This window comes from Nycticebus coucang, chromosome 4 (genome assembly GCF_027406575.1).
Source record: "Nycticebus coucang isolate mNycCou1 chromosome 4, mNycCou1.pri, whole genome shotgun sequence".
In the NCBI taxonomy this organism is placed as follows: domain Eukaryota; kingdom Metazoa; phylum Chordata; class Mammalia; order Primates; family Lorisidae; genus Nycticebus; species Nycticebus coucang.
This window is the reverse complement of record NC_069783.1, coordinates 139,342,357-139,369,523: the sequence shown is the minus strand read 5'-3', so window position 1 is coordinate 139,369,523 and position 27,167 is coordinate 139,342,357. Positions and strand designations below refer to the sequence as shown.

General features: G+C 41.3%; 1 protein-coding gene across 5 annotated transcripts in view; it reads left to right on the top strand.

The window, feature by feature from the left end:
• The window catches only part of OSBP2 (oxysterol binding protein 2), a 191,451-nt gene that overhangs the window by 51,339 nt on the left and 112,945 nt on the right, over positions 1 to 27,167 (top strand). For 3 of the 5 annotated variants that reach the window (XM_053586846.1, XM_053586844.1, XM_053586845.1), the window contains exon 3: positions 6,057 to 6,206. The exons of the other annotated variants lie outside the window; for them this stretch is intronic. In XM_053586846.1, the coding sequence (XP_053442821.1) occupies positions 6,057 to 6,206 (150 nt within the window). The remainder of the gene's footprint in view (positions 1 to 6,056; positions 6,207 to 27,167) is intronic. 5 annotated transcript variants of the gene reach the window in all.

Genomic DNA, 27,167 nt, shown 5'->3' with positions numbered 1-27,167 from the left:
AGAATAACATGTTAAAATGGGAATTTGATCATATAACTGCATTGCTAAAAAAATTCTTTTGTACTGTTAAACCAACTAGACTAAACAGACACATACAGAACCCTCCACATAACGACAGCAGAATACACTTTCTTCTCAAAGTGAAGAACATTTGGGTAGAACACAGGGTAGACCATATGTTAGGCCACAAAGTAAGTCTTGATAAATTTTAAAAGATTCAAATCATATGAAGTACCTTTTGTAATCACAGTGGAATGAAACTAGTAATCTATTACAGAAGACACCCTGGAAAATGCTCATGTATGGGAAAATTAAACAATAGCACACCCTTAAAGAACCAGTAGATCAAAGATGGAATCACGAGAGAAATTAGAAAATACTTACAGCTAGACTGACTAAGAAAAAAAGAAGACTAAAATTAGTAAAAAAATTTGAGAAAAAGTAGATAAATTAGACTTTTATCAAAATTTAAAATTTGTGTGCATTAAAGGACACTATCAACAAAGGAAAAGACGGCCCATAGAATGGTAGAGAGTATTTGTAAACCATACATTTGATAAGGGTTTAGCACAGAATCTATAAAGACCACTTAGAACTCAACAACAAAAAGACAGACTATCTATTAAAAGAAAGAAGTACTTGAATAGACATTTTTCTCCAGAGAAGTACAAAGAGCCAATAGCCAGTAAACACATGAAAAGATAACCAACATTATTATTAATCATTGAGGAAATATGAATCAAAACCATAATGAAATACCACTTCATACCCATGAGGATGGCCTTACTAAAAGGAAATAAAAGGAAAATAACAAGTGTTGGTGAGGTCGTGGAGATATTAGAACCCTCATACGTTGCTGATGAAATGTAAAATAATACAGCTACTATAGAAAATAGTTTGACAGCTTCTCAATAAGTTAAACATAGAATTACCCCTATAACCCAGCAATTTTGCTTTTGGGTATGGACCCAAAAGGATTGAAAACAGGTGTTTAAACAAAAATTTGTACATGAACAATCATAGCAACATTATTCACAGTAGCCAAAAGGTGGAGTTAACCCATGTATTCATTAATGAATGGCTAAAGAAAATTGGTATATCCATACAAAGAAATATTATTCAGTCATGAAAAAGGAATGAAGTACTGATGATTCGTGCTGCTAAATGGATAAACCTTGAAAACATGTTAAGTAATAAAAAGCCAAACACAGAAGGCTACATATTGTATTTTTTCTATTTATATAAAATATCTGGAATATGGCTCAGCGCCCGTAGCTCAGTGGTTAGGGTGCCGGCCACATACTCCAAGGCTATCGACTGATTTGTTTACTTATTGTCCATCTCCTCAACAAAACCTAAGTTTTTTGAGGGCAGAGAGTTTATGCATCTTGCTTCCATGGTGACCGTAGGGCCCTGCAAGGATCTCTTGTTGGGGCTGGCCTGCCATGACACCCTTTGCAGTACTAGCAGTATCCTTGGAAGAAAGGACTAGAATGTCACAGTTTCCCTCTGCTTATCACCAATGGAACAGATAAAGGAACTTGTGACATTTAGCTGGAGAAAGGAAGACCAGGCAGAACCTGCTCCTGTTGAATGTTTGGAGAGTCAGGTGTGCAGATGAGGCTGCAGACCTGTCTCCTGAGGTGTATGCATGACCTGGAGCGGAAGTAATGAGACTGATCCTGCTTAGTCTGAGAAGCAAAACAGAGGCCACTAGGAGAAGAAGAGAGAGGTCAGGAACACAGGAGCAGTCCCAGGACGGGACAGAGTCCTAAGAGTCCTTCTGGGGCTTGGGTGCTGTCATTCTGAGCTAGCTTTACATTTGAATTTCTTTAACTGTTTCCTCCCCAAATTTGGTATAATGTTCTGTGGCAGTGTGGACAGAGCACTGGGCCTAGGGATAGGTCCTACCTATGCTGTGGTTCCTTACACTTCAGTCTCTTCATCTACAAGATGAACAGTTAGCCAAGCTTCTCCCCAAGCCCCTAATTCTAGGGTCTTGAACAAACCAGTTAATAATTTCTGAGCCCCAGTTTTCTTTACCTTCAACACTCCTGCTCAGTTGCTGGGAGGATCACATGACAGTGAATGGGAAGTGTATTGCACTGTGCATGCAACCAATTGTATTCATGCAGGCATTGCTATGAGGGCATGTACCTCAGCGCTCATAACTCATCCTGCCCACAGCTGGTGGCAGGCGATGGGACTGGATCACCCATGGGAGGTCAGGTACCCAGGGTGTTTGAAAGCTGTTTTCATTGACTCGAGGCAACACGTTTTTGTTTTTTTTTTTTGTAGAGACAGAGTCTCACTTCGTCACCCTCAGTAGAGTGCCGTGGCATCACAACTCACAGCAACCTCCAACTCTTGGGCTTAGGCGATCCTCCTGCCTCAGCCTCCCCAGTAGCTGGCACCACAGGGGCCTGTCACAACTCCTGGCTATTTTTTGTTGTAGTTTGGCTGAGGCCGGGTTTGAACCCGCTACCCTTGGTATATGGGGTCAGCGCCCTACTCACTGAGCCACAGGTGCCGCCCAAGGCAACACATTTTTAACAACATATGTTTTCTTGAATTGTGGTGAAGCAGCCTCAAAGGTCTTTATCTCCGTAAAGATACTCCTACTCTGCTCTGGGTGAGGATATGCTGCTCGTGGCTGTAGGAAGGTTAGCCCTGGTCATCCTGAGGGCCTGCATCAGTCAGAGATGTGTGTGGGCTGGAACAATGGCCCTCTCCCTGCCAGCAGCACGGTAGCTGTAGGCTGTCTGTGGAACCCAGGACCAGGTGTAGAAGCCTCTGCTTGCTACAAAAATGACTGTTTATGTAAGCACCTGCAATGTGGCCTTTAGGGCTCACATTCTGTGAGCTGTGATGCCACAGCACTCTAACAAGGGTAACAAAGTGAGACTCTGTCTCAAAAAAAAAAAGATTCCTGTTTATTAATGATTCCAGACGGCCCATTTTTTGTTAAAGAAGGCAATACAGTAATGTGAGGGTCACTGAAAGACAGATAATCCTTATGCACTAAAGGAAGTGCCAATCAAGGGACTTTGGTATTCTTTGGTGTCCCAGGGGCTGAACCAAATATGGGGAACTCAGAGATAAACTGGCACAGGTTTGGGCCTAGCCTTTGAGGAGCTCACTGTCAAGGGTTGAGAGGTAGCTTCCATGTAGGCTGGCTGATTGCCTCTAGCCCATGCAGAGGGAGAGAAGTACTATGTGCCAGGGTGGACTAGGGCCAGGGACACCTGGCCTGGAAGCCCCTCCGGAGAAAGAGCTGGCTCCAGATTAATCCAGGCAGGTGTACGCCCTGCAGGAAGTGAGGGATGGAGAAGGAGGGAAGGTCTTTCATGAGGGAACAGTGGGAGAAGGGGCTACATGACAGGCTGCAGGCAGGATGGCCATTCGAGCCAAGAGCAACATGGGGGCTTCAGGAAGCTTCACATTCTCCACCTAAAGATTGTTCTTCATTCATAAATAGGGCCTTCTTACTTGATGTCATATGAAAATCCTTTTTCATTTAAGAAGTGACAGTATGTCATTTTCTTTTTAAATCTTTTTGGAAGAATAAAATAAGGCAACCTTGTGTTGGTCTGTTTCGTCAAAGCACTTGATGTTCCAAAGCTTGGAAACCCTGGGAAATTGGTCAGTTAGTGGATGTTCCAAAGCTTGGAAACCCTGCAAATATGGTCAATTAGTGGCCAGAGGATGAGTGAAGGAAGAGTGTTGGGAATTGTCACCCTGTGTCTCTATGCTGGGCCTCTCTGAAGAGCATCCTTCTCTCTCCTTCCTCTCCGTTGCTGGCTCTGGGAGTGGGGACCCAGTAAGCCCAGCTGGCCCTTTCTTGTCCTAGGGACATCCAGCTGAATAGCTGGGACTACAGACATGTGCCACCACACTCAGCTGATTTTTTTTTCTTTTTTCTTTTTTTTTTTATTAAATCATAGCTGTGTACAATAATGCAATCATGAGGTACAGTGTGCTGGTTCCATATACAGTCTGAAATATTTTCACCGAGCTGGTTAACATAGCCTTCATGGCATTTTCTTAATTATTGTGTTCAAACCCTTATACTCTACACTTAGTAAACTTCACCTGCACCCTTCCAAGATGCACCCTAGGTGTGGACCCACCAATCACCCTCCCTCCACCCTCCCTCCCCCTCCATTGCCCCCTTCCCCATATTCTTGTACTGATTTTTTTGTTTTATCTACAGGATCTCACTGTTACCCAAGCTGGTCTTAGAACTCCTGGTCTCAACTAATCCTCCTTGGGCTTCCAAAGTGCTAGGATTAAAGGCATGAGCCACTGTGCCTAGCCCCTTGTGCTTTATTAGAAAAATCCATGTGAGGAAGGACATGGAGTTTTCTTTTGTTTTGTTTTTTTTCTTTTTTGAAACAGAGTCTCACTTTATTGCCCTTGGTAGAGTGCTGTGGCATCACAGCTCACAGCAACCTTAAACTCTTGGGCTCAAGTGATTCTCTTGTCTCAGCCTTCCAAGTAGCTGGGACTACAGGCACCTGCCACAATGCCCGGCTACGGACATGGAGTTTTCTAGTATTTTGATGAGGGGTCAGGCAACCATATGACTAGGTGATTTGCTGTTTAAGCAGCTTCTGAACTGTGGGCATTCTTTGGTATTGGAAGCTTTATGTAGTATTCATAGCTGCCATCTGGTGGCTGGATCAAGGCCCTTCTAAGGATATGCCAGGCCTGCCAGAGCTGGCTCACCCACCTGTCTTTTTAAGGTCCTCATGAGGCCATCCAGATATGGAACATCTGGCAAGAAGAACCACCCAGGAGAAAAAACTTGCATCTATACAGCACCCTCCTCCGACAGGGGCAGATCTAGGCTCAGGGACTGGTCAGCTGTGCCCACTTCAGCATTCCCCTCCATACTCAACTCATTCTTCCACATTCTGACATCTTGGTGCCTCTGCTGGGATTGCTCTGTCTCAGCCCTCAGGTCCACCAGGGCCCTCATCCTCACACCGTGCGTCTTCATCATGCCTTCACATGGAACACCTGGCTCCGTGCAGCTTGACCTTGCGAGGCCCTGTCTGCCTCTGTCCCCTGACCATCTCCTGACCCTTTGGGCTCCGGCTCACTAATTTCCATGTCAGAGGCCCTTTTCTGTCTGCCACTGCATGCCCTGCCGGTGTCCTGGGCCTCTCTGCCTCCTCTAGGAATCAGTTGTATACTGTTACTTCCTCACCTGGCCTGGCCCTCTGGTTCGTCCCTCAGCCCCTGCTGGGGTAGGTTCTTCCTCTGTCACCTAGTGTGTTGCTTCCCTGTACTTGTCCTCCACCTAACCATGGGGCAGCCTGGGAATCAGACTGACCTGGCCTTGAATCCTGACTCTGTCACTTCTAGCTGGCTCACTTGCCCCTATTTCCTTACATGTGAAGTGTGCCTAACAATGAAGACTTCTCAGTGGATGGCAGAGAGGATGTTGCTAACTTGGTGATAACCCATCAGTTCTGTACCTTCTCCCTTTGCTGAGCCCACGTGCACAAGCCATACAGCCAAGTTCTGACCTTTCCCAGCTGTGCAGACCACACCCCTCATACCCAGGGTTCCTGTTAGTCCTTTATCAGTGCCTGTGCCCCTCACATAGATTCCTTATCACCTTCTTCTCCCATCTCCTGTGACTCTTAAAGTCCTCACCTCTTTGCATATTTTGACCACTGCCTTCTGCCTCCCCAGCAAACTATTTTGTTTCCTTATTCAGAGAAGAAAAACAAATCTAAAGCTTGACCACCTCAGCTTTCTGCCATCAGATTTACCAGACCCTGTACTGACCCAGTGTGATTCCTCGGAAAGATGTTTCTTCTCTGTGAAGCGGTTCTTGGCCCAGAGGCTTATTTTCTCCCTATTCCTTAGGGACTTGGTTCCACCACTATTTTTTCTCTCCGAGAGCCCCTGAGCGTCTCCTGGCTTCTTTCTGCTGCATATGACCTACCACTCACTGCCTTGAAAATGCTTTTGCCAGAGTCTCAGGTTACCTTCCAAATGTGAAGCCTGAGTGTCATCTGCCCTCCCTCTCCTCTAACATGCAGCTTGTCATCAGATCCTGTCAGCACCAGAACTGGGCAGTTTCACATCTGCCTACTGCCCTCCATCTGCATGGCCACCGCCTCGTGTGACTGCCCAGCCTCCTAGCTTCTGGACTCCAGTGTCTTCCAGGAGAGACTCTCTCCAAAGCCACAGTGAGTCTTCTGAAATGCAATCCTGCTCAGTTTCTGGTAGGATGAAGGAAGTTTTCACTCTAGAGCTACAAAACTTGAACAGAATACACAGAGCAGCTGTTTGAGCATGCTGAAAATGAAATAGCCACAGGCAGGGGAAGAAGAGCAGAATTTGAAGTAACGTGAAACAGATCGTAGTTTACGATTTTTTCCCTTCTACTGTCTTCTGGCCTAGACTCAGAGGAGGCCCAAAAGTGAGCAAAGAGAGCTCAAGGAGAAGCTTGGGCTCGAGGAGCAGAAAAAAGTTTCCTGGCAGTGACAGGAGGCCTACAGATGCCTAAATCTTCTACTCCAGTAAGAACTTCTATGGTCCTTAGAGATGAGAGAATGCCACTTTTCTCTCTCTCCTTCCACCACTTGACCCCAGATATGGGAGTGGTGGGGGAAGTGGGCAGCAGAGAGGAGTAAATAAAGCTTCAGTGTAGGGTCAGAGGATTGAAACAAGGGCCTCCAGGGAACTAGAAAATATGAGAGTACAGAGAGAGGATACCTTGGGCAAGTGACCTCATAAGGTTGTTTATGAATTCCTGGCTTCACATCCAAGCTGCACATGCATGGATCTGATCCTAAGCAGACTACTAAAGACTTTGAGAACTGACCTGAAAGGTACATGAATACCCAGGTCCCAGTAGCCACTGGCTGGCACACATGGGGACAGATGTGAATAGCACTGCAAAGCCTTCGAAAATGGAATTGACAGTGAAGCCACCACCAGAGAAGGCTGGTTAGAATTTATGGCCTGAACTTAACTTGGTAGATTGCTAAAGTAAAAATATCAAATTGCCAACATCAGGAATGAAAGAAACAATTAACAAATACAGTTTCTACAGGCATAATAGGATAATCTACAGAAACATAAATAATACATAAAAGGAACACTATAAACAACCCTACCCACAAAATTGACAACTTAGATGAAAAAACCCAATTTCTCAGAATCTCAAATTCTTTTTTTTTATTTTTATTTTTATTTTTTTTTGTTTTGTTTTTTGGCCGGGGCTGGGTTTGAACCCGCCACCTCCGGCATATGGGACCGGCGCCCCACCCCTTGAGCCACAGGCGCCACCCTCAAATTCTTTTTTTTTTTATTGTTGGGGATTTGTTGAGGGTACAAGAAACCAGGTTACACTGATTGCACTTGTCAGGTAAAGTCCCTCTTACAATCGTGTCTTGCTCCCAAAAAGTGTGGCACACACCAAGACCCTACCCCTCTCCCTCCTTCCCTCTCTCTGCTCTTCCCTTCCCCACCGTGTCCTTAATTGTCATTAATTGTCCTCATATCAAAATTGAGTACATAGGATTCATGCTCAAATTCTTTTAAAAAAAAAATATATATTTTTTTATTAAGTCATAAACACATAGATTGTGTATATATTAATGCATTTAAGGGGTACAATGTGCTGATTTTATATGCAATTTGGAATGCTTATATTGAGCTAGTTAATATATCCTTCACCTCATTTATTTAATTATTGTGTTAAGACATTTATACTCTATACTTAATAGATTAGACATGTATCCTTGCAATATGCACCATAGCGTAGGTGTAGTCCCACCATTTACCCTCCCTCCTTCAAACCTCCTCCCTCCCCTCCCATCCTCCTCGTCTTCCCTCCTTTATCCCGGGCTATAGTTGTGATTTAACTTTCATATGAAAGTGTGAGTAATTGTAAATTGGTTTCATAAGACTACTTAGTACATTGGATACTTTTTCTTCCATTCTTGAGATACTTTACTAAGTAGGATATGTTCCAGCTCCATCCATGTAAACATAAAACAGGTAAAGTCTCCATCTTTTTAAAGACTGCATCATATTCTGTGGTATACATATACCACAATTATTACTTTATTCATGGGTTGATGGGCACTTGGGCTTCTTACATGACTTGGCTATTATGAATTGAGCTGCAACGAACAATCTAGTTTGTTGTAAAGTGATTTTTGGTCTTTTGGATATACACCTAGTAAAGGGATTGCAGGATTGAACAGCAGGTCTACTTTTAGATCCCTGAGTGTTCTCCAAACTTCTTTTCAAAAGGAACGTATTAGGTTGCATTCCCACCAACAATGCAGAAGTGTTCCCTTTTCTCCTCATCCACACCAACATCTGTAGTTTGGGGATTTTTGTTATGTGGGTTACTCTTACTGGAGTTAGATGATATGTCAAAGTGGTTGATAAAGGGTGATAAAGGCAGACTCTGTCTCTACAAAAAAAGAAAAAACAGAATATTCAGGCCTAGGTGAGTTTACTTGTAAATTCTCATTTTGTTTTGTTTGTTTTTTAACACAGAGTCTTTTTTTTTAAAGACAGAGTCTCTCACTTTATCGCCTTCAGTAGAGTGCTATGGCATCACAGCTCACAGCAACCTTCAAATCCTGGGCTTAGGCTATTCTCTTGCCTCAGCCTCCCAATTAGCTGGGACAACAGGCGCCTGCCACAATGCCCAGCTATTTTTTATTGTAGTTTGGCTGCGGCTGGGTTTGAACCTGCCACCCTCGGTATGTGGGGCTGGTGCCCTACCCACTGAGCCACAGGCACTGCCCTGAGACAGTCTTGCTCTCACTTTTGACTAGTGTGCAGTGGCATCATTACATCATAGCTCACTGCAACCTCAAAATCCTGGACTCAAAGTGATCCTCCTGTATCAGCCTTCTGAGTAGGCACTTACTACCATGCCTGGCTAATTTTCCTATTAGCTGAGAGATGGGGTCTTGCTCTCAAAGTGATCCTCCTGTATCAGCCTTCTGAGTAGGCACTTACTACCATGCCTGGCTAATTTTCCTATTAGCTGAGAGATGGGGTCTTGCTCTTGTTCAGGCGATAAAGTGAGAGACTCTGTCTTTAGAGACTCTTCAACTCGGGGTGTCAAGCAGTCCTCCCCCCTTGGCCTCCTAGAATGCTAAGATTATGGGAGCCACTACACTCCAGCCTTTATTTTTAAATTCTACCAAACATTTGGGGGAAAAAAATCACTTCCACATAATCTCTTTTAGAAAATAGAAAAGGAAGGAGTAATTCCCAATGTGTTTTAAGAGGTCAGCTTACACTGGTACTGGAACAAAGATAGTACAAGAAAAAGACACTTCAGACCAATACATCTCATGAATGTAAATGAATAAAATCTTCAACAAAATATTAGTAATTTGAATCCAGCAATATGTAAATAAAATAATATGCCACTAGCCAGTGAAGTTCATATTGGCAGTGCAAGATGGGTTCAATATGTAAAAATCAATCAATGATATCACAATACTAATAGGCTAAGAAAAACTACATTATCTTATCAACTAACACAGAAAAAATTTGGTAAAATTCAATATCATTCATGGTAAAAACTCAGCCAACTAGGAATTTCTTCTACCTGATTAAGGGCATCTTTAAAAGAATGACTTAATATGTAGTTAGGTAGTGGTGAAAGACTGAATGCTTTTCCTCTAGGATCAATAAAGTCAAGAATATCCATTCTCACCACTCATATTCATCCTCCTAGCCAGTATTAAAAATCAAGAAAAAGAAATCAAGGACATTTAGATTGGAAAGGAAGAAACAAAGCTATTTCTTTTTTGTAAATGACATGATGCCTTGCAGAAAAACTCTACAAAATTGATAAAAAATCTTAGAATTATGAATTTAGCAGTCTTACAGGATACAAGGTTAATACACAAAGGCCAGTTGTATTTCTGAACAATTGGAACCCAAAATCTTTTTAAAAATTATTTACAATGACCCCATGAAATACTTATATGTAAATATAATATGTAATATATATGTAATATAATTATGTAATATATATGTAAATATAACAAAACATACGTAGTATTTATATGCTGAAAAGCGTTAAATACTGATGAAAGAAATAAAAAAATAAATGGAGAGACATACAATGCTCATGAATCAAAAGATTTCAGTGGAGTAAAGATGTCATTTCTCTCCAGATTGATCAATAGATTTAATGCAATTCCAATAAAAATACCAGCAGGATGTTTTGTCAGTAGAGACATGCTTATAAAATTATATGGAAAGATAAAGAAATTAGAATAGCTAAAACTGTGTGTGGACTGAGACAAGAGGGCCGGGCCCAGTGCCCTGACTCCAACAGAGCCTGCGATCAGAGGCTTGCCAGGCAGTGTACTGAGACTGGCAGGCAGGGGGCGTGGTCCCCTGACTCCAACTGGTCTGGCAAGCAGAGGCTAGCTGGATGTGGACTGAGGCTGGTAGGTGGGGGCATGGCCCTTGGCTCCAGCTAGGCCTGTGAGCAGAGAAGCAGACAACAGTGTGGACTGAGTCTGGCATGTGGGAGTGTGGATCCCTGGCTCCAAATGTGCTATTGGAGACCCTTGAATCCTCTGTTGGGCAGGGTTTGCACTGCCTGAGACAATTTGGTTGGAACCCGTGTCTGGGGCTGTCCACACAGGGACTTTCTGAGGTTGACCTTAGAAGTTCTGTAGTGGAAAAGAACTGAGTGGGGGTGGGGGCTGGGCACTACAGCTGTTTGTATCTCTTCACAGTCGAGATTTAAACCTAATACTGTGGTTTCTTAGGATAGGGTAGAGGTGGGCTGGTATTAAACAGAGCTAGCTTGTGCTATCTCACCAACTAGATCCTCAGAGTCTCCAGCTAAAGCTCTGAAAGGGGCCTTTGTAAGGTTGTAGGAGACAAGCCACAATTACAAAGCCTAGTGCTTTGGTAAGGGACTATCTCTACTACCTGGGAACCCCAATTCAATCTCAACCTACCAGTTCTAATAACCAAACAGTGGAAAATCAACATGGTGCAGACCTAACAGAAGAACTCTCAACGTGAATAACCAGAGTAGATCAACACCCCCCACCAAGAAATAACAAAGGAGATACAACTGAAGATGCCATACATAGACAAATAGCAGCATTGTCAGAAATCGAATTTAGAATATGGATTGCAAATAAGATAAATAGAATGGAAGAAAAAATAGAAATTGAATTTTAAAGAATAGTTTTAAAGATGTCTCAAGAAATGAATGAATTCAAAGCCCAAGTCACCAAAGATATGGACATAATGATAAAGGAGATAGCAGAGCTCAAGGAAACCAAAGAGTTAGTTGAGGACCTCAAAATACAGTAGAATACCTCAGTAATAGAGTTGACCAGGCAGAAGAAAGGATCTCTGAAACTGAAGACAAAACTTTTGAATGTTCCCAAACACTCAAAGAGGCGGACAAATGGAGAGCAAAAACTGATCATTCCCTGAGAGAGTTGTGAGATTACTCAAAAAAGATCAAACATTCATCTTACAGGAATTCATGGAGAAGAGGATGGCCCTAGAGGTACAGAGACTCTTCTCCAAGGGGATTTTGGAGGAGAATTTCCCAAGCATTGCAAGAGATACAGAACTTCAGATTGTAGACAGTTTCAGAACCCTAGCAAGACTCAATCCAAATAAAGTATCTCCTAGACACATTGTGATTAACTTTGCCAAAGTTGAGATGAAGGAGAAAATTCTGCAAGTAGCCAGACGTAAAAAAAGCATCACCTACAAAGGGAGAAATCAGAATGACTGCAGATCTCTCAGCCAAAACATTTCAAGCCAGAAGAAGATGGTCATTGACCTTCAGTCTCCTAGAACAAAACAACTTCCAGCCCAGGATCCTCTATCCAGCTAAACTGAGTTTCATTTGTGATGGAGAAATCAAATACTTAAATGACATGGACATGTTGAAGAAATTTGCCATAACCAGCTCTCCAGGATATTCTCAGACCCATCCTCCACAATGACCAGCGCAATGCTCTACCTCCAAAGTAAACTCACCCAGAAATTTTTGAACAAAACACAACTTCTACAGTGGTGAAAGGACTAAAAATGTCCACTGAACATCCGAAAATCACTATACCCCAAACACAACCAGGCTTATCAATTCTCTCAATTAATGTGAATGGTTTAAATTGTCCTCTAAAGAGGCACAGGCTGGCTGACTGGATACATAAACTCAGACCAGTTATCTGCTGTATACAAGAATCTCACCTTAAGGATAAAAATAGACTTAAGGTGAAGGGATGGACTTGTATGATACAGGCAAATGGAAACCAGAAAAAAGCAGGGGTTGCAATTTTAGTAGCAGATACAGTTAGCTTTAAATCAACAAAGATAAACATAAGGAAAGTCACTATATATTTGTCAAGAGAAACACCCAACATGAAGAGATTTTGATAATTAACATTCATATGCACCCTACCAGAATGCTCCTCAATTCATAAAGCAGACCCTAATGGATATAAATGACTTGATAGCTTCCCTACCTTCCCAACGCTATAATAGTTGGAGATTTTAACACCCCTTTGACAGTTTGGGATAGATCCTCCAACAAGAAACTAAACAAAGAAATATTAGACTTAAACCTGACCCTAGAACAAATGGACTTTATAGACCTCTACAGAACATTTCACCCCAATAAAAATGAATATACATTTTTCTTATCAGCCCACAGGTCATCCTCCACAATAGATCATATCCTAGGACACAAGTCTAACCTCGGCAAATTTAAAAGTATAGAAATTATTTCTTGTATCTTTTTGGACCACCGTGGAATAAAAGGTAAACTGAACAGCAACGGGAATCTTCATACTCAAACAAAGTCATGGAAGCTAAATAATCCTAGGCTGAATGATAGCTGGGTCAAAGACAGCATTAAGAAGGAAATCACTAAATTTGGGGGGAAAAATGATAACGAAGACACAAATTATCAAAACCTGTGGGATACTGCAAAGGCAGTACTAAGAGTGAAATTTATAGCATTGGAAGCCTTCATGAAGAAAACAGAAAGGGAGGAAGCCAATAACTTAAAGGATCATCTCAAGCAACTGGAAAAGGAAGAACATTCCAACCCCAAACTCAGCAGAAGAAAAGAAATAACCAAAATTAGGGCAGAATTAAATGAAATTGAAAACAAAAGAATCATTCAGAAGATCAAGGAAACAAAAAGTTGGTTTTTTGAAAAGATTAACAAAATTGATAAACCTTTGGCCATCCTAACCAGAAATAAAAGAGTAAAATCTCTAATATCGTCTATCAGAAACAATAAAGGAGAAATAACAGACACTTCAGAAATTCAAAAAATCCTCAATGATTACTACAAAAATCTCTATTCCCAGAAATATGAAAATCTGAAGGAAATAGACCAATACCTTTGTCGGAGACATAACCTGCAAATATCTTCTCCCATTCTGAAGCTTTTTAGTTTGATTAGGTCCCAGTAGTGTATTTTTGAAACTGCTTCAATTGCCCAGGGGTCCTCCTCATAAAATATTCGCCCAGACCGATTTCTTCAGGAGTTTTCCCTGCAGTTTCTTCTAGTATTTTTATAGTTTCATGTCTTAAGTTTAAATCTTTAATCCAGTGAGTGTCTATCTTAGTTAATGGTGAAAGGTGTGGGTCCAATTTAAGTCTTGTACAGGTCGCCAGCCAGTTCACCCAGCACCATTTGTTAAATAGGGAATCTTTTCCCCACTGAATGTTTTTAATTGGCTTGTCAAAATTAAGTAATGGTAAGTAGCTGGGTTCATCTCTTGGTTCTCTATTCTGTTCCAGACATCTACCTCTCTGTTTTTGTGCCAGTACCATGCTGTTTTGATCACTATCGATTTATAGTATAGTCTGAGGTCTGGTAGCGTGATTCCTCCTCTTTGTTTTTATTTCTGAGTAATATCTTGGCTATTTGAGGTTTTTTCTGATTCCATATAAAACAAAGTGTTGTTTTATCGAGGTCTTTAAAGCATGACAATGGAGCTTTAATAGGGACTGCATTAAAATTGCATATTGCTTTGGGTAGTATGGACAGTTTAACAATGTTGATTCTTCCCAGCCATGAGCATGGTATGTTTTTCCATTTGTTAACATCTTCAGCTATTTCTTTTCTTAGAGTTTCATAGTTCTCTTTATAGAGATCTTTCACATCCTTTGTTAGATAAACTCCCAAATATTTCATCTTCTTTGGCACTACTATGAATGGAATAGAGTTCTTCACTGTTTTTTCAGCTTACTGTTGTTGGTACATATAAAGGCTACTGATTTATGAATGTTGATTTTGTAACCTGAGATGCTGCTGTATTCCTTGATCACTTTTAAGAGTTTTGTAGTAGAATCTCTAGTGTTTTCCAGATATACAATCATCTCATCTGTGAAGAGCAAAAGTTTGATCTCTTCTGACCCTATATGGATACCCTTGATCACCTTTTCTTCCCTAATTGCGATAGCTAAAACTTCCATTACAATGTTAAAGAGCAGTGGAGACAATGGTCAGCCTTGTCTGGTTCCTGATCTGAGTGGAAATGATTTCAATTTAACTCCATTCAATACGATATTGGCTGTGGGTTTGTTGTAGATGGCCTCTATCAGTTTAAGAAATGTACCTTCTATACCAATTTTCTTAAGTGTTCTGATCATGAAGGGATGCTGGATATTATCAAAAGCTTTTTCTGCATCAATTGAGAGAATCATATGGTCTTTGTTTTTTAATTTGTTTATGTGCTGAATTATACTTATAGATTTACGTATATTGAACCAGCCTTGAGACCCTGGGATAAAACCGACTTGGTCATGATGTCTCTGACAAAGGTTTAATAACCAGAATCCACAGAGAACTCAAACGCATTAGCAAGAAAAGAACAAGTGATCCCATCGCAGGCTGGGCAAGAGACTTGAAGAGAAACTTCTCTGAAGAAGACAGGCGCATGGCTACAGACATATGAAAAAATGCTCATCATCTTTAATCATCAAAGAAATGCAAATCAAAACTACTTTGAGATATCATCTAACTCCAGTAAGATTAGCCCATATCACAGAATCCCAAGACCAGAGATGTTGGCTTGGATGTGGAGAAAAGGGAATACTTCTACACTGCTGGTGGGAATGCAAATTAAGACATTCCTTTTGGAGAGATATTTGGAGAATGCTTAGAGATCTAAAAATGGATCTGCCATTTAATCCTATAATTCCTCTACTAGGTATATACCCAGAAGACCAAAAATCACATTATAACAGATATTTGTACCAGAATGTTTATTGCAGCCCAATTCATAATTGCTAAGTCATGGAAAAAGCCCAAGTGCCCATCGATCCACGAATGGATTAATAAATTGTGATACATGTACACCATGGAATATTATGCAGCCTTAAAGAAAGATGGAGATTTTACCTCTTTCATGTTTACATGGATGGAGCTGGAACATATTCTGCTTAGTAAAGTATCTTAAGAATGGAAGAAAAAGTATCCAATGTACTCAGCCCTACTATGAAACTAATTTATGGCTTTCACATGAAAGCTATAACCCAGTTATAACCTAAGAGTAGGGGGAAGGGGGAGCGGGATGGGGGAGGATGGACCGAGGGAGGGTGATTGGTGGGATTACACCTGTGGTACATCTTACAAGGGTACATGTGCAACTTAGTAAATGTAGAATATAAATGTCTTAACACAATAAATAAGAAAATGCCAGGAAGGCAATGTTAACCAGTGTGATGAAAATGTGTCAAACGTTCTATAAAACCAGTGTATGATGTCCCATGATTGCTTTAATATACACAACTATGATTTAACAACAACAATAATAATAATAAAAGAAATAGACCGATACTTGGAAGCCTGCCACCTTCCTAGACTCAACCATAAAGAATTAGAAATCTTGGGGCGGCGCCTGTGGCTCAGTCGGTAAGGCACCGGCCCCATATACCGAGTGTGGCGGGTTCAAACCCGGCCCCGGCCTAACTGCAACCAAAAAATAGCCGGGCGTTGTGGCGGGCGCCTGTAGTCCCAGCTACTCGGGAGGCTGAGGCAAGAGAATCACTTAAGCCCAGGAGTTGGAGGTTGCTGTGAGCTGTGTGAGGCCACGGCACTCTACCGAGGGCCATAAAGTGAGACCCTGTCTCTACAAAAAAAAAAAAAAAGAATTAGAAATCTTGAATAGACTTATATCAACCACTGAAATAGCATCAACAATACGAAATCTCCCTAAAAAGAAAAGTCCAGGACCAGATGGCTTCACATCCGAATTCTATCAAACCTTTCAAGAGGAACTAATACCTATATTATACAACCTTTTACAAAGCATAGAAGAAAGAAGGAATACTTCCCAGCACATTCTATGAATCAAATATTACTCTGATACCCAAAACAGGAAAGGATCCAACAAAGAAATAAAATTATAGACCAATATCATTAATGAATACCATGCAAAAATATTAAATAAGATCTTAGCAAACAGAATTCAACAACACATCAAAAAATATACACCATTATCAAGTTGGTTTTATTCCAGGGTTACAGGGTTGGTTTAACAAACGCAAATCTATAAATATAATACTGCACATCAATAAAATAAAAAAGACCATATGATTCTCTCAATTGATGCAGAAAAAGGATGTGATAATATCCGCATCTTTTCATGATCCGAACACTTAAGAAAATAGGCATAGAAGGGACATTTCTTAAACTAATAGAGGCCATCTACAGCAGACCCACAGCCAATATCATATTGAATGGTGTAAAATTGAAAACATTTCCACTCAGATCAGGAATGAGGTAAGGATGCCCACTGTCTCCACTGGTGTTCAACATAGTAATGGAAGTCTTAGCCATTGCAGTCAGGCAAAAGAAGGTGATCAAGGGTATCCTAATAGGGTCAGAGGAGATCAAACTCTTACTCTTCGCTGATGATATGATCCTATACCTGGAGAATCCCAGAGACTCAACCTCAAAACTCCCAGAAGTGAGTTTTGAGTTTAACAGCTGAAGATGTTAACAGATGGAAAAACATATGCTCATGGCTGGTAAGAATCAACATTGTTAAAATGTCCATACTACCCAGAGCAATCTATAGATTTAATGAAATCCCTATTTAATGCACCACTGTTATACTTTAAAGAACTTAAAAAAATAGTACTTGTTTTTATATGGAATCAGAAAAAACCTCAAATAGCAAATACATTAGTCAGAAATAAGAACAAATCAAGAGGAATCACATTGCCAGACTTTAGGCTATACTATAAATCTATAGTCATCAAAACAGCATGGTACAGGCATAAAAACAGAGTGGTGGATTTATGGAACAGAATAGAGAACCAAGAGATGAACCCAGCTACTAATTGCCATTTTTTCTTTGACAAGCCTATCAAAAATATTCAGTGGGGGAAAGACTCCCTATTTAACAAATGGTGCTGGGTGAACTGGCTGGCGACCTGTAGAAGACTGAAACTGGACCCCCACCTTTCACTATTAACAAAAATTGATTCTCACTGGATAAAAGATTTAAACTTAAGACATGAAAGTATAAAAATACTAGAAGAGAGTGCAGGGAAAACACTTGAAGAAATTGTTCTGTGAGAATATGTTATGAGGAGGACGCCCCCAGGCAATTAAAGCAACATCAAAAATGTATTACTGGAATCTGGTCAAACTAAAAAACTTTTGCACAGCCAAGAGCACCATCAGTAAAGCAAGCAGACAACCTTCAGAATGGGAGATTTTTGCATGTTATGCTTCCACCAAAGGTCTGTTAACTAGAATCTACAGAGAACTCAAACTAATCAATAAGAAAAGAATAAGTAACCCCATTTCTGTGTGGGCAAGAGACTTGAACAGAAACTTCTCTGATGAAGACAGGTGCATGGCCTCCAAACACATGAAAAAATGCTCATCATCCTTAATCATCAGAGAAATGCAAATCAAAACCACTTTGAGATATCATCCAAGTCCAGTAAGATTAGCCCACATCACAAAATCCCCGAACTACAGATGTTGGCGTGGATGTGGAGAGAAGGGAACGCTTCTACACTGCTGGTGGGAATGCAAGCTAATATGACCTTTCCAGAAAGAAGTTTGGAGAATATTCAAGGAACTAAAAGTAGACCTACCATGCGATCCTGCAATTCCTCTACTAGGTACATACCCAGATGATCAAAAATTATTTTACAACAAAGACATTTGCACCAGAATGTTTATTGCAGCCCAATTTATAATAGCCAAGACATGGAAACAGCCCAAGTGCCCATCAAACCATGACTGGATTAACAAATTATGGTATATGTACACCATGGAATACTATGTAGCCATATAAAGATGGAGACTTCACATCTTTTATGTTTACCTGGATGGAGCTGGAACATATTCTTCTTAGTAAAGTATCTCAAGAATGGAAAAACAAGTATGTACTCAATACTACTATGAAATCAATATATAATCACCTACACACTCATACAAATGGTAAAACATAACTATAGTCCAGAAAGTAGAAGGGAAGAGGAGAGAGAGAAGAGTAGAGAGGGGATATGGGAGGAGGGAAGGTATTTGGGGGGACCTCACCCAATGTATATGATGCAATAGAACATTTCAAAACTATTAAGAAATGAGTATAATTGTGATGGATTTGTTACTTAGTTCAGTGTAAGCATTTCACATTGTATATCAAAGCAGTACCCTGAACCCCATAAATGCATCAATGTATAAAGTTACGATTTAACAAAAAATAATTTTAAAAAATAGCTCTCAATGAAATAATCCTCCCAGATTGGCACAGTTATAACATAATGGCTAAATTGATGACATTCATGATTTAGTTCTAACTTCCCCTACCTGACTGGTACTGCTGCCACATGAGGCTGGTTGGTGAGAGTTTATGGGGTCAAGTATACTAGTCTGTTATCAGTTTTTGACAGTGGCCATATCATTCTACCTAAAGTAGATAAGCTATCAAGGGACAGGTGTTAGCCAAGATTTTATCTCTGCAAGAGCAAATAGTTAAATTTTATGAAGAATGGAATGAACAATGTGAATTATTGTAAGAATATTTCTTTTTTTTTTTTTTGGCCGGGGCTGGGTTTGAACCCGCCACCTCCAGCATATGGGGCTGGCGCTTTACTCCTTTGAGCCACAGGCACCACCCCCGTAAGAATATTTCTATAGATATCATGTTAAATCAAAGTGACTTAAATATTTCTCTGCAAGGTAAAACTAAGTCTATATATGATATGTGGCAAAAAATACAAGCATTTCCATAGAAGCTATCTTCTTTCAAAACACTTCTTCAGAAGGAAATTTCAGATGAATTTTCCCCCCAATTAGCAAAGGTCATTGATAAACAGGATGATATATGTGAATCATTTGAGGAATACACAGCTTTTATAGACCTGTTAATTGGAGAATACAATGAAAGAGTCACTGACTTTGAAAATCATGACATCATGTTCAATGTAGCATTTCAGTCTTACCTATTTAATATCACCAGGGCACATAAAGAGAACTACAGATGGAATTAATTGAGCTCTCCTGCTTTTCAACCACTTATTGATGAAAATTTACATTCTCCTACCTAACCCAAATCAAGGTACCCTTAAGGTCTTAAAATATCAACTAAAACTGTGGAATGCTCCAAGCAAATATTCAAATGCTTTTCAACAAAAAACAGACACAACAAAGTGATTAAAAGGTTAATGCCATGGCACTCTACCCAGGGCGACAGCTGGAGGCTCTGTCTCAATTCTATTTTTGAGTAGATTTTTACAAAGAAATATGCATGTTTAGGTATATCTAATTGAAGTTTCTTGAATGTGGCCTTATTTAATTACATCTACATTAACATGATCTTACAACATGAAAAGGTTCCCTACTCCTGAGGTCAAGGAGCAGAGACAGATCAATAGGGAATAGAAAACCCAGAAATAAGCAAAAGCAAATTGATTTTTGACAGCAGTAAAAAGGCAATTTAATGAAGGAAGAGTAATCTTCTCAACATATGGTGCTGGAGTAATTGGATATCTATAGGCAAAACAAACAAAGAAAAATATCTCAATCTAAATGTCACACAGTATGTAAGAATTAATTCAAAATGGACCATGGATTTAAATGTAAAACTGTGAAACATTTATAAGAAACAGAACATCCCTAAGACCTAAGGCTACGTGAAGAGTTCTTAGAATGTGATATGAAAAGCAGATTCCATAAGGGAAAAGAATTAATAAATTGAACTTCAAAATTGAAAACTTTTGCACTACAAAAGCCCTTGTCACAAGGATGAAAAGACAAACCACAGAGTGGGAGAAAATATTTGCAAACCACAAAGGACTTGTATGTAGAATGTATGAATAACTCTCAAAACTCAGTGGTGAAAAGAAAACAAAATTTAACAGTAAAAATACAAACAATCTATAAAATGGGCAAAAAGTATGAACAGATATTTCACTGAAGAGAAGATACAGATGGTAAGTAAACACATGAAAAGCTGTTCAGTGTCATCAGCTATTAGGGAAATACAAATTAAAATCACTGAGAGATTACTGCTCACGTGTTAGAACAGTTAAAATTAAAAATAGTTATGATAATTACTGATGAGCATCTGTCATAGGTTGCTGGTAGGCATATAAAATGGTACAACTACTTTAGAAAAGTCTTGTCCATTTCTTACAAAACTTAACATACATTTACCATATGGCACAGCAATCATGCTATTGCATATTATCCCAGAGAACTAGAAACTCACATTCACACAAAAACCTTCTGTACACAAATATTCAGAGCAGCATCCGTTGTAATAGCAAAATACTGGAAATAACCCAAATGTCCATACTGAGTAAATGAGTTAAATCCTGGCACGTGCATCCATGCAGTAGAGGACTAGTTGGTAATAAGATGATGGACTGTAATATACACCAGCAAGTTGGATGAACTTCAGAGACATGCTGAATGAAAGAAGCCAGGCCCCAAAAATTATAGGCTATCTGATGCCATTTACGTGATATTTTGGAAAGGATAAAACAATTGGGATGAAAAATAGAATAGTGGTTGTCAGAGTTTGGAGAGGGAGGGAGAATAAGATACAAAGTTAGAGAGGAAGTGTTTGGGGTGGGGTGTGATGGAACTGCCCTGTATCCTGCTCATGTTAAAAGAACTGTACTACAAAAAAGGTAAATTTTATGGTATGTTAATTTGAAAAGGAATTTTGATTTCTGTCTCCTTTCTAGATTTCTGGCTCCCCCTTGCCTTCTGAGAGCAGTCCCACCTCTGCTCCCATTGGCACACTGTGTTGCTCCCAAACAGTGTACATGCTGTTCCTCTTGCCTAGAGGCTTTCTTAGCATGAAGCCTCTTCCCACACTCTACTTTTCTTTAGGTCTGCTTATCATTCAGGGAGAGGCCATTCAGGAAAGCCTTCCCTTCCCTTCCATATGTTTGCTCCTTGTCAGCCCCTTGTGCAGGGTGAAGTAGCAGTTTGTGTGAACATGGACTTCCCAGAGCCTCAAAACCCCTTTGTCAGTTCACTGGAGGGTTCCATTCTGTGCCTTCTAGTGTCCTTCCAATTCAAAGATTTCTAAGCAGAGAGGCTGTAGCCAGCCTGCCTGGGTTCAATTCTGGCTACCGTGCTGTGTAACCTTGGACAAGTGGTTCACTGTCTTTTGCCTCATTTAATAATAGAACCAGCTCTTAGAGGTACTGTGAGGATTACCTTAGATAATTTGTAAAAAGGTCTTAGTACCAGGCTTGGCAAATGCTTGATAAAATTTAGCTGTACTTAATAATCATAGTCATTTGACAGCTCTAAAATAGTGCAGGTTCTCAGATTCCTTATCCTGTTAAAACTGAAGGGGGGAATATGTTTTTTTTTTTTAAGTTCCAGATTCAGCAAATAAAAATACAGGTCACCCAGTTTAATTTGAACTTTAAATACACAACAAATACAATTTTAGTATAAGATTGTCCTGTGCAATATTTAGGACATATTTATACTAAAATTAATTTGTTGAATATCTGAAATTCACACTCGCATCCTACATTAAACCCTATCTTGGGGGACCTCTACACCCAGCCTACTTGAAGGCTCTGCTCTCAAATTCTTGGTCCAAAGGGAAACCTCCCAAGTCAGAAAATAGAGACTATTCTTTTACTTGACATAGGGGGGAGCTAGAAGATGGCTTGTGTACTTTCTTTGCTCCTAAGTTGATGTTTAAGGCAGCACCAGCAGGTTAGCTCTCTTGCAGCATACCTCTCAGAACTTGTGAATCATTTTCAGAAAATCTTCGGGTCTGCCTCCGCAGGAACTCTGGGAAGCTGTAGTAAGTGGAATAACTGGCCATGTCTTTGTGTCTCACTTCTGAGGATAGGACCCCAGTCCAGCTCTTCATGGGCTCCTCTCTCTTGCCTTGCTCCCCCAGGTTGACCTGTCCCATGCTGATGTCACAGCCCTATTCTGATATCACAGCCCAGCACATGATGTTATCCCAGGCCGCTTACATTCTGCCCTTACAGCAACCAACGCAGGCAGTTGAGCAGGGGGCGAAGGGGGTGGCTGGTGGCCCTAGGGGCTGACCCTAGGAACATCTGGGCAGCCTGCCATCCTATTGCTCTAAAATGAAAATCTTCTAAAAGGTAGGACTTGTGGGTGGTGCCTGTGGCTCAAAGGACACCGGCCCCATATACTGGAGGTGGCGGGTTCAAACCCGGCCCTGGCTAAAAACTGCAAAAAAAAAAAAAACAAAAAAAGGTGGGACTTGTAAGGCTTTCCTCGTGGGTTTTTTTGTTTGTTTGTTTGTTTGTTTTTGGCCAGGGCTGGGCTTGAACCTGCCACCTCCGGCATATGGGGCTGGCACCCTACTCCTTTGAGCCACAGGCGCCGCCCCCTCATGTTTTCGTTGTGTTCCCAGAGTGGGAGTAAATTCCCCAGAAGTGGAGATTTGTTCAGAGAACCTGCTACCTGAGGCCTGAGGGTGGGAGGAGCAAGGGGTTTTGGTCTGCTCAGCAGTCTTCTCTTCCATTTGGAGGAATGGCTTCCTGAAACACAGTGTTTCTTATTTATTGAAGAGAATTTTTCCTTAGTGCTTGGAGAATGTCTGCAGATACTGATTCATGATGAGTTCTGTGACTACCACCTCTGTCCTCATTCCCTAAGAAGCTGGGTGGGAACAGGGCTGACAAAGGGAATAAGTAGCCACATTCAAGCTGTTAACCCCCAGAACCCTCAGTTCTGAGGAGGAGAAGCCTCATCCTTCTGACTGGCATGGACTAAACAACACAGTAAAAGGAAAAAACTTTGAATAACTTTGGGTCTGAAGGCCCCTGGGGCAATTTGCGAAAACTGCAAATTCTTAGGGAAGGACCACCAGAATTCCAATCTAATGGTCATATGGTGCCCAGGAACCCCCATTTTTAATAAACATTCCATACGGGACTCATGCCAGCTGCTCACAGAGCTCACTTTGAGAAACACTGTTCTGTCAGACTCCCTGGATTGCTTATTACTTCTGGCTGCTTCTCTCATTTCCAAATTCCATGTTTTCTATGGAATCAGGGCTTAATTCTGTTTTCTTTTCATGTATTTATTTAATGTGCTGGATCCAGAGAGATAAAAGGGACAAGATAGGGCCCTGTAATTCATCAGGTGCGTCTGTCTCCAAGTTCTTGGCTCCTGTGTCACGGGTATAGGTGCAGCCTGTGTCCTTGCTATATGAGGCTTGTGGCAGCTTTGGGAATCCCACACCTTTCACTCATGACTTTCACTTCCTGGCACTCACCTGGACTGAGAGAGTGGGAATACAGGCAGCAATTACGGGCCAGGAAGCTGATAGTGGTGGGAAGGTATTGCTCACCGAAGGGATTGGCTTCTGTTTCTGTGGTGGCCCTAGAATGAACATTAATGATACTGGGAAGGGCAACCATAAGTACCCCCTCCCCACTTTGGCTGCGAATTCAGGGCCCCAAAGAATGCCACACAGCTTTTCGAACAAATAAATGCATCTGTGCATATTTCACAGGGCTTTTATTAAGTTGCCATCTTCCCCGTCAGTTCATCAGGGTTTGAGTCCTTTGGATTGGGCAGTGTCCATGCATTCAGGCCTGGAGCCCCGTGTGATATCAGCACTTTCCTCCACACCCCTGGTCCTGGTGAAAGGCAAGACTTGTTCTAGCCCTTGGTTCTTGGTCTTCAGGTTGCAGAGCAGAGAGTTTGATTTTACCCAAACTTTTCAAAATGCAGGTGGATCAGTCTTTCTTACCCTCAAACTCTGCTCTGCTCTGAATCACACTTGAGCCATTTCATACTATTCTCCCTCCTTATGAGGACAGGATACTGGGCCCTGTCTATTTCTTGTGACCAAATAAAAGGAGTCCCTAACTGCCCGTCCTGGTTTTGGGAAAAAGAAAAACCAGTGAGTGCCTAGTTTGGGAAATGAGGATGAGGATTTTGATAAAACAGTAGACAGACTTTATAGGTTGGGGACAGACATGCATCTCGAGGGCTCATTGCAGGCAGAGCCAGGTCACTCTGACTTTGTGACTTCAGCAGCACCTTGCATGTAGTTGTGGTTCAGTAAATGTGTCAGAGGGGTTGACAGAGTTGTGAGTAAAAACCTCAGAACAGTTGGCCTTAAGGATGCTGAAAAAACCCTGGGATGGGAATTTTTTTTTAAACATTTATTGTTGTTATAGAAAACGTAAGACATGAACAGAAGTGGGCAGAAAAGTCTCAGATACCTGCATGTCACCTCGATGCCACAGTTACCTCCTCACAGCCATCTTGTTTCTATACCCCCACCCTCTTCCTTCATGCCATATCATTTTGAAGCCAGTTATAGATGCCTCATCATTCTGTTTGTTGATATTTCTAAATGTATCTTTAAAAGATAAGAAATCCTTTTTTAAAGCATATAACCAAATACAGTAGAAACTTTGTAAGTTGACCACCCAAGGGACTGCAACAAACTGGTCAACATACAGAGGTGGCCAATATAAGGAGCTTTCATTGAGTACACATGGTGTATGTCTGGTCTGTGAAATTTAGGTCACCTCGAGGTGGTCAATGTAGGGAGGTGGTCAGCTGTGAAGGTTCTACTGTACTATGATAATATCTAAAAAATAAATACTAGATTGGAATGAAGTTTATGTAAAGGAGTTAGTGCTCTTCCTTTGTCTAGGGAGAGTATAGGGGAAGTAGAAAAGGGAATGAAGTTTATCTAAAGGAGTTAGTGCTCTCCCTTTGTCTAGGGAGAGTATAGGGGAAGTAGAAAAGGGAATGCAGAGGGCAGAGAAAGGGGACACACAGGTGCTTTCAGCAGACAGGATGGGCTCTGTTCAGAGTCCAAAGAAACCAAAGAGAAGTTAATGACCTTCAGCTGGGTGAGGATCCTAGCCCTTCCCAAAGAAAGAGAGTTGGGCAGCTGGGTGTTGGAGGGATGGAGCCTTGTGATGGTTTGGCCTTGTCAGGGCCCTGCAGAGTAAAGGGTGGGGTTGGGTGGGGCATTGCTGACAAGGGCACTGAGATAGTTCTCAGTGTCCACAGTAGCAGAAGGAAGAGCCAGTAAGTAAAAGAGGAAAGTGATGCTATTTTGTTCTGTAGGAGGTATGAATTATTTGGATTTAGATGTGACCCTGTGATCCATACAGATGGCTGTGGCTTACCCCCAACGGACATTTTACATCAGTGCTAACTGAAAGAAGCTCAGGGTAAATGGGTCACCATTAAGTTTGAATGGTTGTGCAGAATTCAAAGGAGATTGATGCTCAGTTCTCAGAGAAAACCGAGCTGGGTCCTTGCAGTAAGGGTGACAGTCAGCGTTTGTTCTGAAGAGGCAGCTCCTCCTCCTGGGACTTTAGCCTGCCAGCCAAGCCTAGGAGCCAGCCCAGAGGTGGCCACCTGATTTCAGTAGAAAAAGAAGCATCGTGGAATTTTTTTATGGAGATGTTCTTATGAAGCAGTCAGAGCATAATAAGTCATTGTGTATAGATACATTCTTAATATTAAAGTAATTTAAGCATCATTTTCCTGCCAGGGCAATTACCGTGATTACTAATTGCTTCCCTTGTAACTAAGGTGCATCAGAGCACTTTCCTTTTATCAGATTGGAGAGGTTGGTTCTTTGTTGTCTTAGATGTTAACCGGTGTGTGGACCTTTAGGCATGAGAGCACCAGGCTCTGATGCAGACAAGGCCATCAGCTCATTGTGTCACTAATTCCAGAGGCAAAGGGTCCCTGGAGTCAGGATGGAGCATATGACCTAAACCCAAGGCAGGCAGGACTGTGACATTTTGGGGGTATGTCCTGCACTTCACTTTGCCAGTTTGATCTTTCACTGAGACAAACATTGAAAGGTTGGGACTAAGTAGGCCGGGCAATGGAACCAGGAGGTTGGGCTGTGTTGCACCCCCTACCCCAGTAAGTTGCTTGGGTCTCAGTGTCATGGTGGTATGAATAGGTGTGACTTAGTAAAAGGGGTGTAAAAATTGGTATCTTGATTTTGCTCTTGAATCACTGTGTGACTCTGGATGAGGCCCGCAGCCTCTTCAAGCCACAGTTCATTTACTCATCAAAGGGAAGAATAATGTCTGTATCATAAGTTGGTCGTAGGGATAAATAACAACAAATATGTACTTAAAATTTAAATAATACAAAACAACTGTAGGAGACAGAAACCATGTGGAGTGGCTTACAAATGCCAGTTGTTATCACCACTGTCCCTGCCTCTTCAGTCTGGGTCCTTAGTTGACAGCAGATTTGTGTGTGATGGTCTCATGTGTGTGGGATGCCTTCTAGCTACATTGGAAACACATGTATATTTAGGGATCTGCTTACTAATCCTTTTAAAAAAAATTATTTTGTCATTTTTCTATTCAGGGTCAATTGGTATATATGGAACCAAAACCCACTCACACTGGCTTAAGTACAGTGGGCTACACTCAGGGTATAGGAAGTAGAGCGTTCTAGAAGGACAGGATATGTTGGCAGCTGCTCCCTCTGACTCTCCCATTTCCAGCTCTTTCCCAGTGTCCCTCCCATGTCCTTCCCCTCTGCCGGCTGGCTTCTTTATGCCTCCATAACTTTGTTTTGCAGGTTGGCCTGGCCTCGGGCTACAATCTTTATGCCCCAGCTTCAAATTCTTGAAGTGAGAGGCTCCAGTGCAGGTTGGAGCAGGTTC